This window comes from Chiloscyllium plagiosum, unplaced genomic scaffold, assembly GCF_037043375.1.
Source record: "Chiloscyllium plagiosum isolate Xiang-an unplaced genomic scaffold, Cpla_swu_hap1 HiC_scaffold_1, whole genome shotgun sequence".
Classification (NCBI taxonomy): Eukaryota; Metazoa; Chordata; class Chondrichthyes; order Orectolobiformes; family Hemiscylliidae; genus Chiloscyllium; species Chiloscyllium plagiosum.
In genome coordinates this window covers 54,147,345-54,162,015 of record NW_028270139.1, presented here as the reverse complement: position 1 = coordinate 54,162,015, position 14,671 = coordinate 54,147,345, and the positions used below count along the sequence as shown (strand labels likewise).

At 37.5% G+C, this 14,671-nt stretch overlaps 1 protein-coding gene across 2 annotated transcripts in view; it reads left to right on the top strand.

Moving 5' to 3' along the window:
- Nucleotides 1-14,671, top strand: part of dhx15 (DEAH (Asp-Glu-Ala-His) box helicase 15) — a 103,552-nt gene that overhangs the window by 81,080 nt on the left and 7,801 nt on the right. For both annotated transcript variants that reach the window (XM_043693906.2, XM_043693916.2), the window contains exons 7-11: nt 163-249; nt 1,590-1,739; nt 2,847-2,955; nt 5,068-5,259; nt 6,511-6,633. In XM_043693906.2, the coding sequence (XP_043549841.1) occupies nt 163-249; nt 1,590-1,739; nt 2,847-2,955; nt 5,068-5,259; nt 6,511-6,633 (661 nt within the window). The remainder of the gene's footprint in view (nt 1-162; nt 250-1,589; nt 1,740-2,846; nt 2,956-5,067; nt 5,260-6,510; nt 6,634-14,671) is intronic.

Sequence of the window (14,671 nt, the reverse complement as noted above, 5' to 3'; positions counted from 1 at the left end):
AATTAAAACATCTATTGCAGATCATTTTCATTTTTGACGGATTTTGGCTTGTTGATTTTTTTATTGTTGATACTTGACTATTTAATTGATATGAACAGCTTGGAATTGTTCAGAAATTTTTCAGAGTTCTCATTATTTATTGATTTATTTATTTGTATTTAGGTTGTTGTGTCCACAAATATTGCTGAAACTTCACTCACTATTGATGGCGTTGTCTTTGTGATTGATCCAGGCTTCGCTAAACAGAAGGCAAGTATTTAACCCTGAAAGGCGCCTTTTTGAATAAATGTTTCCATCCCCTTATCTGTCACTGCTTTGACTAGAATTCCATGGTGTCCTTGCTATTGAAATCCCATGTTTCTTGGTAAATATCATTTGTTAAATAATGAGCATTTCACTAAACTCAATTTTCATTTTGACCTTTCCTTATCCTAGTCTGGCAAGTAGACTTTTTGTGCTTTATCTGAGGGTTCTGTTGGTGCTGGCAGCTCCAAATCCCAGAATCTGTATGAGCCATTTTTTATTGTTTTAACATAATACGGTAGAATTGTCCACAGCTGATATCTGACCCAATATGTGCTTGAAATTCCCAGGTGGATAGTGCATTCGTGTCTCCATCTAAAGAAGATGGTTGACAAATCCCAAGTATTTCTCAGAAGGGTTATTGAATTGTGCATCTTGCAAAGTTATATTTAGATGTAACATTAATGTGAATCATCAGGATTTAAATATATTATGAATATGGATTTAGAGTTTAGATCTTCTGGCATATTTTATTAGAGCTTTAGAGTTAGCCCAGAGCTAGACAGGATTACCCTTTTTTATTTTACGATGGACCATTACAGTTTTACTTTTCATTATTGTCTAACAGTTTTTAAAAATTGACGTGATGTATCATCCCCACCTCCGTCGGATGCCATTAAAAATAAATACTGAGCAATCGATGATTCATCCCTACTGAACTGTACAGAGCTTATAGTTTAAAATAACAGTTAATTTTACCATCCTGAAGATGAGCGTATGGTTTATTTTTCTCAATTTATGTACCATAGATAGGAGCAGGAATAAACCTTTCAGTTGTTTGAGCCTGTTCTATGTGGCATCATGGTTAAACCATGTCTGAACTCCATATTCCTGCCGTTCACAATATTATGTGTACCATTGAATAAATGTATCTTGTTCATCAGAGTAAAAATCCATTTAAAGCTAAATCTTATTCAGTGTCTGGTTCTTTTTAACTTCTTTTTCTCCAGAGCCTTTGCTAGAATGTAGGAAATATATGGTAATATTGGAGATGGTGAATTTGCATAAAGAGTAAGCAAGTCAAGACTTTGAAAATGATGCTGGGTACAGACAGTTTGTTGTCGATGTATGTCTTTTTCACATTACTTTTGAAATTATGGACCTGGAAGTGAATTTTTTTTTAAAAATGATCTTACTCATTACATTGTTATGGATATCTGATGTTGCATTTTAATAAACTAATGCTTTGTTCACATTTGACTACATGAAAGATGAAAATATTTCCTTGCCCTTGAACTACTAATATGCATTCCAATTTTTGTTCTCTTTCTTTTCATGATCCACAGGTGTATAATCCACGTATCAGAGTTGAATCGTTGTTGGTGACTGCTATCAGCAAAGCATCTGCACAGCAAAGAGCTGGTCGTGCTGGTCGTACCAGACCAGGAAAGTGCTTTAGACTCTATACTGAAAAGGCCTATAAAACTGAAATGCAGGCAAGTTTAATATCATTTTACAATTGGTATCATCTTATGGCATGCCATAGATTTATTATAACTTCACCTGTGATTCTGCAGCTTTATCTATTGCTTGCATCTTCTGATTATCTGTCACAAAGTTAGAAATGCATATGTGTGGATATATAGTAAGTGTAGCATAAAGTGGAGCTGCAATTTGTTTTTTCCCACCCTATCTGGATTTTTTGTTTCTCACCTACGTGACGTGCCAAAAAACGTTTGTCTATGGATTCATCATTATTCTTTGAATTGAAAATGCCTCCACATATTGCTGTATCTGTCTCAATCATTTTACCTTTCAGATTTGATCACCTTTTATAAAATGAATGTAATTCATTCATAAGCTGTAGGTATTGCTGCCAGCATCATTGGTCCTCTTGTGAAGGCACATGTCCACAGGAAAGAAATAATGAAGATTCCATAATGGCTCAGTTTTGTCCCTGTCTCTGCTTATCTGCTGCTGAAATCCTTATCCATGGCTTTGTTACCTCGAGACTTGACTGTCTTCTCCACTTTTACCCTCTGTAAATTTGAGATTATCCCAAGCTATGTCACCAGCATTTGAACTTGCACCAAGTCCTGTTTCCCCATGATGCCTGTACTTGTTAGCCCACACTGACGCCCCGTTAATCAGTATCTTTATTTTCAAAGTTCTCATTTCATTTCAAGCTTCTTCCCATCTCTGTAATCTCTCTCAGCCTTTCAATCCTCTGAAATAACTGTGCTCTTCCAGTTCTGACCTCTTGAATATAATTGCTTCACCATTGGTTACCCTGACTTAGCGGCATTGACTTCAAGCTTTGAATTCTCGTCTTAAACCACTCCACCTCTCCTGTCCCCTTTTTAAGCTGCTCCTTAAAACCTCTGTCTTTCATCAAGCTCATCGATCATTTGTGTTAATATCTCTGTTTAATGGTTTGATTTTAGCGTAGTATGTTTTACTGTGTTCTGTAATTATTGTGTGCAGTGACTTTTCCTTACATTAAAGTGGCTAAGTAATTGCAAATTATTTTTCTGTGCATACTGGAGATTGTGTTAGCTTTTTCAACATTTTTCAGCTTTGGCTTGTTTTATTTAAATTAACAGGACAATACTTACCCAGAGATTTTGAGGTCAAACCTGGGTTCTGTAGTTCTTCAACTGAAGAAACTTGGCATTGATGACCTGGTACACTTTGACTTCATGGATCCACCAGGTAAATAGCTGGTCAAATGATGTCTCTCCCACTCTACTTTTGTTTATAGAAACATTTATAGCAGTTTTATCCACTACCAAACCTCCTCTCAGATCTATTTTACAAATTTCAAACCTATTTAGTTTGTCCTAACTTTAAGGTTGTTATTGCATCTATATAATGCTGTTGGAGTTTGGGTTATCTTGGGTTTGTTCCAAGCCTACAGATTATACCTTTTGCAGTTTATGTTCATGACTTCAAAAATATCATTCTAGATATTGATAAAAGGTTACATATGAATTATTTGTGATCATTCTCTCTTATGAAGTGCTTCGATGCTAGGAAATTACCCTCATAAGGCAGGACAATGAGGAATAGAAAATTCTCACAACATTTGTGGGATGTGGGTGTTTGCTGGCTAGACCAACATTTATTGGCGATCCCTAGAGAAAACGATAGTTGAAGTATTCCTTTGAACTGCTGCAATTCATTTAGTGTAGGTACACCCTCAATGCTGTTAGACATGGAGTTCTAGGATTTTGACCCAGTGACACCGGCGACATATTTCCATGTCTGGATGATGACAGACTGAATGAGGAGCTTACAGGTGATGGTATTCTTTTTTTGTTGTTCTTCAAACTGGTGTCAATGGAGAATAATAAGGTGGACCCTTTGTGAATTTCTACAGCCCACCTTGTACTTGGTACACACTGCTGCTATTATGTCAGAGGTAGTGGAAGCAAATGTTTGTTGATGGAGTGCCTGTGAAGTGGGCTGCTTTGTCCTGAATGGTGTCAAGATTCTTGTGTTGTTGGAGCTGCACCTCTCCAAGAAATAGATTATTCCATCACGCTACCTACTGGATGGTGTATTTGGGGAGTCAAGAGGTCTGTTGCTCATTCCAAGATTCCTAGCACTCTAGAGTGCTGTTATAACCAGTATTTATAAAGCTGGTCCAGTTCAGTTTCTGGTCAGAGGTAACCCCCCCCCCCCCCCGGATGTTTATAGTAGGGGATTCCGCTATGGTAATGTAATTGAATGTTCAGGAGCTGCTGAGTGGACAGGATCAAAAAAGATTTCTCTTCATTAATGCTTTGGAGTTTTTCTTGTTAACATCAACGTGAGCAGGCATTTGAAATCATGTTTTAATGTTGTATATGAAAATCAGTAACATGACAATGAAATATTCACAGTGCAGCAGTGAAGTATCAGCCTCGTTAATGTGAAACAAAAACAGAAGTTGCTGCAAAAGCTCAGCAGGTCTGGCAGCATCTGTGAAGAGAATCAGAGTTAACATTCCTCCCTCTGAAGGGTCACCGGACCCGAAACGCTAACACTGATTTCTTTTCATAGATGCTGCTTCTGATTTACAGCATCCGTAGCTTTTGGTTTTTATTTAGCTTAGTTAACATGCTGCATCCCTGAGGTGGGGTCGAGTCTGATATTTTGACTTGAATTATGAGTACTGCCTTGGAGCCCAGTGCACACTAAAGGTTAATGACTACACCAGCAGGAATACCGAGAAAAGATTGGAGAAAACTGTTCATTGAAAGTTGACAGAACCTGAAAGTAACTTATGTAACCGGTGAAATTTTCCAGCCTTGAAGTGATAGTAGCATATTGTGTGTGCAGAGCAAAATGTTCCCAAAGTTGGAGGCATGTTTGTATTTTATGTAAATGAATCTGGTGGCTTACCAGAAGACATCAGTGATTGATGTTTTATAATGCTCTCATATTTGTTGGCAATGAATATTCCTGGTGAAGTGGCAAATGTCAACTCCCAAATAATCATCATCACCATCCTGCCCGCACTATGTAATCCTTATTGTGAATATTTGTTCTTAAGGTTTTTTTTTAAAATATCAAGCTAGAGCAGACAGTCATTTCCTTCAGGTCCATGGAATTATCCTCTAACTTGTCAGAAGTGCTTTTGAACTTGTATTAGCGCAAGCCAAATAGTCTAATGTAAGTGTCAAGTTGCCCACAATGAATTCAGGAGAGACAGAAGACCACCTTGTAAAGATGCGTATCTAAACATTTATACGTATTGGGGAGATCAAATAGTAAATAAAGTAATTTTTAAAAAATTTAATCAAAGAATGTATATCTAATTTTATATATTTTACTTTTCAGCCCCAGAGACACTGATGAGAGCCCTGGAGCTTTTGAATTATCTTGCTGCACTGAATGATGATGGAGACCTGACGGAACTTGGGTCCATGATGGCAGAATTCCCTTTAGATCCACAGTTGGCCAAGATGGTTATTGCCAGCTGTGAACACAACTGTTCAAATGAGATTCTCTCCATTACTGCAATGTTGTCAGGTAATAAGCAGGGATGCAATTGTCAGAACATGATTTGCAGTTAGACAAAGTAGATTATTGAGCAGGATTTGTTAGATTGATGTTTTGTCTAGATACTTAGCAAACGAAATTAAATAATTTGAATGTTCTAAAGAAATTATTGAAGTTTTGAAAGTTTAAGCTCGGGAATATAGAAGTCAAGCAATTAATTCTGATTACAATTTTTCAGGTTTGATGCTTACTTTCAGGTATTTTTTAACCATTTTCTAATATTCTATTTGCCCATAATTTTGTTCTGTTCAATCATGTTTAGCAAAGGAGGAAGAAGCTTAGTGAAGGTGGTGTTGATGAATATTGGGACTGTTCAGCACAAATAGCTTTAATATTCTATGCACAAGAAACATTTTTTTCCCCCAGTGTTAGAATTTTAATTCGAGAGAGTAATTTTACAAACCTACTGCCCAAGGCTCCAGACTGACAAAATATCTGCAAGTTCGTAATTGGCTAAGAGGCATATTTTAAATCCTTATTTATGTAATTGAGCTTCAAAACAAGTAACGTGGCTTGGTAGATTTACGGTTAATTTTGGCGCAGCTCTTTCACAGAAATGAGCAGCGCTAATGCTCATTGTGACTTAACATTGGTCACTTGCTTACTGAGGTAACTTGTGGTTTTGTATTTCATTAATAATATTGATTCAATCCTGTATAATGCTTATACAAAACCATTAATGGCCTGATGACGCTTTCGTAAGTAATGTTTAGCAAGACAACAGACTCGCACTCTGTGTCGGTTAAATAGATTAAATCAGATTCAGAGCAGCTGGGCAGGGCAGAATTTCACCCTTGCTTCCTTTTGTTCTTCTTGGGTTTTTAACCTATTTGCAAGGGTGAGATTCAAGTCATCTGTTGAACACTTTAAAATACTTAAACATTTTATGGTTACATATTTAGCAGGTTAGGAAAATGCTCGCAGAAGGCACTCAGTTAATACATTATAATAGTTCTGTATTGCCCTATGCACCGCCTTTTTCACTAAAATTTGGTAATTGTGTAGCTTCTGAAACACTCTTGTCTTGCAGATGTGAGTAGGTGTTGATGTTTGGTACCAAGCCAAGGTAGTAGACAGTCCAAGATGCAGTTGGTGACCATGTCCCATCATGCCCTGCCCAATGCTCTCTGAACTGACCTAGCTAGGCCTTGTTCCTGTGTCTGTGAATGAGTGACTCATCCATATGGGCGTCTGTGTTGGGCCCATACCAACATTGTTTAGTCCCACAGTGTTTTGTTCGCCCAACGGAAGCTAAGAAAGCAGCGGACGAAGCCAAGATGCGGTTCGCACATATAGATGGAGATCACCTGACCCTGCTCAACGTGTACCATGCTTTCAAGCAGAGTAAGTAAATTGTACTTCCCTTTTATCAAGTGCAGATCTTCAGATGGAGTTGTTTTGTGGATTCATGTAGCTTTTGTAGCAAAAAATGCTCTGAAATATTAAACTTCAGCATATACATCTGAGAATAGTTCAACAAGAAATTGGTGTGCAGCTGCCTGTGTGCCTATTTTATTACTTAAAGCGAACTTCATTTGAAGATCACTGCATTCATAAAACTGAATGTTGAAGCAAATTTATATTGGCATTTTTTGTTTAAAATTACTAATTCTATAGGACTGCATATATCAACTATCAATGATATTCATTGTCACCTGTCTTCTGAGACTTGCTTGTAAAAACATTCTGACTTTTAATCACATAAAAAATCAGTAAATCTCAAATTTATTTTGGATTCATCTTTAAGCTTTTGGGGGGGGGGGTTGGTGATGAGGGTGCTGGGGGAGGCAAGTAACACTAAGCTATTGAGTGGAGGCGGTGTTTCCCATTTGCAACTTTACTGCAAATATAGACTTGTGTTAGTAGTTTTCTTTCAGTACATAACCGTTTCCAATTCTCATTAAGGAACACAGAACTGTATAGCTGTACTACTTGCAGTCTAATTTGTAATAGGAAAATGTTTGAGACTAAAACCAGGATATTCATAAATTGAATAAGGAATGTTTTCCCTGCAGTAACTAATTTGAAACTAGTAGTATCATATTTAGGCTCAAACTGGATAGAACTCAAGAATTCTTTGGATTCTTTTTGGTTGGAAATTTGTTTAGAGGTCTGCACAAGCCTGGGTTTAGGGTTGGACACTGCTGCACAGAGCAGCACTTGGAGATTGTGACAGTTAGAAAACCATAAAGCCCCTCATGTTTCTCGATTTTCAGTGCATTGAAATAATTGGAAAATTAGACATTTGTACAAATGCAGTGCAATTCCCAGGGTATCTTTCTGTGTGGGAATGCACATCTGCGGAGTGCCCTTTGACTTGGTGACTCAAATCAAAGTTGAACAACCTGCATACTTGTATTGCATATTTAAAGTAAATATCATTCTGAGATACGTTTTACAAACATGTCACAACACGAGACAGTAAACCAAAGGGGAGGGGATACAGTGAAGGGTGGTCAACAAGGGAGTTGGGCCTTCCAAATGGAGGGAAAGGTGGACAGCGTTAGTGAAGAAATCCCAGAGTATAGTATGACAGATAAATAGTCCAACAGCACAGTGATAGCGGGAAGGTTGAATGACAAGTTGTGGCAAAAGAGAGCTGGATAATGTTAGTGTGGATGTGGAAGTTAAATTTGAATGATATTACCATGAAGCTGTGCACCGATGAGAAAATGGGGGGTTGTGTTAAAGCTGTATCTTTGACAGGGGGAAGGAGGAGGGATGAGGTGATGTAGTGATTGTGTTCACATGGATACCGTTGGGAACAGAAAGCATGGCCAGAGGTACCATGGCAGTGACTGAGTAGGTGGGAAATGAAGGAAGAGCAAAAATATTAGGATTGGAATTTGTGAAAAAGTGTTTCATTTTAAATTACTTAATTTGAACTGGATCATTTGCAATTTGTTCTTTATTTGAATCAAAATAGCTCATTATTAATTCAAAGAGATAGCAACTCTTCTTTGTGTTATTTGTTACCAATCTAACAAAATGATCAGTTAGAAGTTTCTCATTTTCCCCAATGAAATTCCCAAATGTTGCTTTGATTTTAATTTCAACTCAGCATTTGGAGAAATTGTTTTATGTTGGTTTTGCAATGTGTAGTTTTGTTAACAATCCAAAATTGTTTAGCCTCTTGATTTTTGCAGTCCCCTTGATGACTTCAGAAACTGTATGGTGAACCTTGGGGTTGGGAGAATACAATAGATGGACCAGCTTCTGAAAAAAAGGAAGAATTTATGCACAAATAAATATTTGTTTTTATACGTTGATCTATCTTAGTCAGTTTTGAGAAGATTTGTAGCTCAGGTTGAGGTTATGGATGTAAATTTGCTCGCTGAGCTGGAAGGTTTGTTTTCAGATGTTCATCTCCATACTAGGTAACATCTGTGAGTTTCCGGTGAAGCACCGGTGCTATGGTCCGCTTTTTATTTGTGTTTAGGTTTTCTTGAGTTGATGTATTTCCTGTAGTGATGTCATTTCCTGTTCTTTTCTCAGAGGGCGGTAAATGGATTTACCACCCTCTCAGAAAAAGAACAGGAAATGACATCACCAACCCAAGGAAACTTAAACGCAAATAGAAAGGGGGCCATAACACCAGCGCTTCGTCTGGAGGCTCGTTGATGGTGTCACCTAGAATGGTGATGAAATGTCTGAAAATGAATCTTCCAGCTCAGCGAACAAGCTTACATCCAGTTGATCTATCTGCTGTGCATTTCCAGCATTTTCGTTTTTGTGTTAGCATGTTATTTTGTTCATTTCCATTGGGTTTTTGTTTGCTATTATGAATTTTAAATTGATTGCTGTATTCATTTTACTGTGGCTTGAGTGACTAGATATTTTAATTATAGAACACCAATATTGCATAGGGAAACATTGTAACTAACTGAACAGAAACCTTTTCTTTAGAAACAAAACATTTGCATGGCAGATTGGCCTGTTGGCAGCGCACATTCTGAATCAGAAGGTTAATCAAGTTCCACTCCAGGGACTTGTGGCAATAATTGCTGCAGTAGTTAAAAAGGAAGTATTACATTGTCAGAGGTTTCTTCTTCTGAATGAGGCATTTAACTAAGCGGCTCTGGTTAAAGGAAAGAGTTTTAAAAATCCCACATCATTGAGAAGACAAGCTGAGCTATCTGCCCTGATCAACATTTCATACTTAAAACAAATGCTAACATACGTTTTTGTGATATTAGCATTGAGTCATTCAGGTACACTGTCCTTTCCAAAGTGGGAATGTCATGAAGACAGTCCATGCTCTGGATGCAAGTATTAATTTAACTTGTTGCTTTGGTATGTTATGGAGACAGTGTTGCACTTTTGGAAGTACCTTCTCTCTCTTAGAGCAATGTTAACAGCTCAATCTCGTGGAAAAGATACTATGGCACTGCTTGCTGAAGAGCTGGCATAATTTTCTTGTTCCCTTCACCAATATTTGTCCCTCAGTTAATATCTCCAAGAACCAAATACCTGATGAGTTATCATTTTATGGTTTGCTAGGGCTTTGCACTGCACAGATTGACTGCTATATTTGCCTACAATGGTTTTAGTTTCATAAATGAATGGAAAGAACAATTGTCTGGGCTAGACACTTGGTTCTTCAAATCTGTTCCACAGTTGTGTCTAACAACAGTTAAATCCATGGTTGATGCGTGTCCTAACACTTATATACTCATCTTTGACCCTGCGTCCTCTTTTTTTGTTCTCTATCTAAATCTCCATTCTAAATTTAACTCATCCTACATCAAATGCTGTTTGTGGCTGAGAGTTTCCAAACTTCTATTTTACTCCATGTAAAAGTGCTTCCTGCTTTTGTTTCTGAAAGATCAACTAATGTTTCGGCTACGGTCCCCTCGTCTAACATCCCAGCCTATCGAGAACTGTATTATTTTCCTTTAATTACTCAAACTTGGTTCATATCTCCATTGCTGTTCTAAGTTTCAAGAAATAAAGCTTGGGTTTGCTTGATTTCTCATAGGAACTTAAGCCTTGCTGTGCAGGTATTATTCCGATGTATTTAGACTAGATTCCTTACGTGTAAAATATAACCTCCCTTCAAGGTAGTTAGCACAGGTGTCATCTAACCATGGCTTTGTATCATTATTAGCGTAACTTTTAGCCCCCCTTTGTTCAAGTCTGTAAATTGTAATGTTTCCAAATGGCAGCTTGCCATTATTTTCACCAGGGCAGTTAAGGATGAGCAATAAATGCTGTCTCTCAGCAATATCCACATGCCATCAACTAATATGAAGGAAATCTCTAGATGTGAACGTCAGCATTCTCTCAGCAGCTTTAGTTATTTTCTATATTCTGTCCATGGCATCTTTAATCGATATCTATGCACCCCCAAATTTCTTTTGAGTTCCATTGCAAAAATTTCTTTCACTATTTAGCACTACACACTTCTATTCTTTTTAGATCAAAATGTGATCTCTGTCTGTTTTAAATCCATTCCTCGCACTTTGTCCATTCACTTAACCTCCTCTTATTCCTAGTGTAATTTTTTATTTCTTTCTGCACTACTTACAATGTCACATTTTTGTATCATCTGCAAAATTGCAAACATAGTTCCATAATACAATGGATCTTAATAAATATGGTGAACGGTTGAGGCCCCAGAACAGAACAGTCCACAAATGCAGTTTTACTTTAGAAAAGTAACACTGCATCATCTTTGTTTCAACAAAATCCATGATGTATTCCTGACCCATTTTATAAGTTGTATGGCAATTTAAATTTTTGATTTGACTTTAAATTATTGTGATCACTTTAATTTTTCAAACACCGTGTGATTCAAGTGCTGATAAAGAAAACGTTCCATTTCTCTGTAGGGCATAAGTCATTTTTAGAAGATTGCCAGTATAGCTCTTGTTTACTTGCTGTACATTATATGTCAAGTTACAAATGAAATTTTCATCGGTACAATGATCCTCCTCACATGTCAAGCACCTTGTTAAATGCTTCAGTTGGCTGTATATTAGCAAGTGCCATAACTGTAAGTCAGCTCTGAACGTTTTACATTCCAAGAAACTGATTCATTGCTGTTAAGACAAAAAAATCCCTACTGCTGATGGTCTTCGCTAATGATCACCTGCATTGAATGTATTCTAGACTGTGTTGAAGCACATGCTAATGTACTAATGTACCATTAATTGCACAGGGCATAATTACTTTACCCAAAGCTCTCTATATTCTTCGGACCTTGTTTTCTCTTTCACAATGTCCGCCAAGCATAAGAGTTAAGTTGAGATCGATGGGTTCCAGAGAAACCATGTGCTGAGCATGCAACATCTTTGAATATTGTAGATGGATGGTGCTGCTCAGCATGTCCTGCTTGATTCCCAGAACCTGCACCATTCTGCCAGTTCACTCCTGTACCAGATGACTGAATGGTGACATTGGACCTTTACCACTGTGAAGTTTTATGGTTGGTTTCTTCATCCTATAAAGAAAGAGACCACATTAGATATTAGCAGAAAGTTGGCCACTTGATGACCCCCTAGCATTTTGTGGACATAAAAACTGGTTACCATTCCATGAAAACTGTAAAAATGGAAGATCACAAGATAATTCATCCAATCTTAAAGCACAAATTTTGAATTTATATTGGGTTCCTCCATGTGTTGCCTTCGTTAATAAATATGCCCTTTGCCACTGCCTCAGGCAAGGCATTGCCTACGTCAGAAACAAACCATGGTTTTTTTTCCCGAAGACCTTGAAATATTTTGGAAAATTTCACACTAATTTCAGATGATTGCCATAAAGGAAAGTGTGGCATTACATTTTTGCATGCCATGTTCATAAAACAAACTTGAGCTTATAAACCAAAGAATTTAGCAACACCTAGTCTGTTGTACATGCAGTATCACCCTTTAGTACCCTTCCAGTTAAGGCTGTTAGGCTATTTTGGAATAATGGAGACATTTTGCTTTTTTAAAAGATGACTGAAAAAAATCAGTGGTAGCAGCATTCCTTCTATTTTCTTGCCGACTACACAGGTATCAGAGGGCTCATGCATGGCAGTGACACCTGGAGGCTGCCGATGCTGATGGCTGTGTCTGAAACATGGAACAGCTGCGCACGCAGCTTAGACAGTGTTGAGTGGGAGATATCTTAATTAAGTGTAATACCTTTGTTAGAATAAAGCAAAAACAAGCCATCTCTAAGGAAATTACAATTGCTTGTTGCTATAAAGCCTAAATTCCCATCAATGGAGCTCATTATAAAGTTATGTGTTTTACAATGGTGCTTTATCAAGTTGATTATTTCTGTCTCATGATGTCCTGTATATTCTGGGCATTCAACATGCCATCTGTTAGTTAGACCCCAGTTCCTTACAGCATTACTTTGTTTTCTTGTATTTCATGGCCCATTAGTACTTGAATTGTTCAGGGGTTATCTGTTCTGTTTAGCATAGTGTTTGAAAGTTGCACTGTCAGACCTTTGAGTTCTTCATTGGGCTTTTTCAGTTTTTACAAGTTTATTTTACATTTGTCTGCAGCATGCATCCATGTTTAGACCAAAGCAAGCAACGCAAGTACTGCATGATGACTTCAAATTAAAGTGAGACAGATTTAGAAGTTGTGGTAACTTGAGCAATAGGGAAATCAAGGGTTATGGGGAAAAGGCTGGAAAGTGAATGCAAGAAATGTCAAATTAGCCATGATCCTGTTGAACGGGTGAGCAGAGTCGAGGGGCTGAATGGCCTAATGCTGTTCTTATTTCTTATGGTTATATGGTCTGAATGTTCACTGTGTGCATCTTCCCTGGCCATCTGAGAAAAATATTTTATAAAGGTGTGCGCTAAAATATTTTGAGATCTTTTAGCTTCCCTAATGGTAACTAATATATTTGGATTATTTGGCAATCAAATGGCTTGTTTCTGAGTTTGCTGGCAGGTTTGTGAGGAGGATGCAAGGAGGCTTCAGGCCAATCTAGTCGAGTTGTGTGTGGGGTGATAATAATACAGATGCAGTATAATGTATAAGGGCTCTTGTGTCCTTGTATACCAGTCAGTGAACGTAAACAGGTAGGTGCAGCTAGCAATTAGGAAGACAAATGGTATATCGGGCTTCATTGCAAATGCATAGGGGTGTCTTACAGCAGTTACGTAGGGTCTTGGTGAGTCTGCACTTGGACTATTGTGTACAGTTTTGGTTTCCCTACCTAAAGGTGGCAGGACAGGTAAACGAGGAGAGATTGGTTCAACTGGGTTTGTATTCACTACAATTTAAAAGAATGAGAGGGGATCTGATGGAAGCATAAAATATTCTAGTAGGGTGAGACATGCTATATACATGGAGGATGTTTGGGGAGTCGAGAAACAAGGGTCGCAGTCTCAGGATACAAGATAGGCCATTTAGGACGAGATGAGGAAACGTTTCTTCACACTTCACTCAAAGGTGGCCAATTTGTGGAGTTTGCTACCACAGAATGCTGTGGTGTCTAGGTCACTGAGTATATTTGAGAGAGAGGTTAACATTTTTAAGTATTAGAAGCATCAATTGTATGGAGGAAAAGTGGGCATTTGGATTGTGAGAGAAGATCCGCTGTGACCATATTGAATGGTGGAGCAGAGCCGAATGGCCTTTCCTGCTCCTGATTTGTACTTAGTTTTCCAGAGTTATTTGATAGGCTACTACATAAAAGGTTATAGTACAATCTGAGATTCTACCTTTTGAGTCCAGGCTTGCTTTCACAATTTCTTGTATATTTTCAGTATCTAATAATTTTTAGCAAATGTGGCTGCTTTTGGGTTTATAATCACAGCACTCAAAGTGCTTTGCTCCAGCAATTTGTGATTTAACTTACATTAAAATCCCCATGGTGTTCTTTTACAGAGAAAGTAATACGATGACCTTGTGAGCAAAGGTGCACCTCCTGCTAGTTTGGACATTGGTGTTTTTATTCTGTTTGGACTTTGTAGAAAACTCCTCCATCCATATTAGGAAGTCCATGATCAACATGGATCTGTTGTTGTAGTATCAATTTAGTGAATTGACTCTATAAATATTGCTGTTTTTGAAAAATGTAAATTTGAGTAGCTCAAATTAAGCAAAATAAATAATCCATCAAAATGATCATTTAGCACAAAAGAATTTAATTGTCAAATAATTAGAATTGTGACTTTAAATTCAGAGTATTGTTTCATCCCTTCATTAAATTTGGTAAAGTTTTCCAAAAAGTAGAATTGTCAGTATCACAAAATAATTGCAGCAAACTGATTGCTTTCCCCCACTTAGGATTCGTGACATTTCAGACCTGGCAGTTGTATAAACTATTAAATTTGGCTTTTGCTCGCAGTAGTTGTGGCTAATTTTAGTTGAGGCTAATCTAATTTCTAATAGCATTTTTCTTACGAACTGTCAAGTGTGGCTGTGTA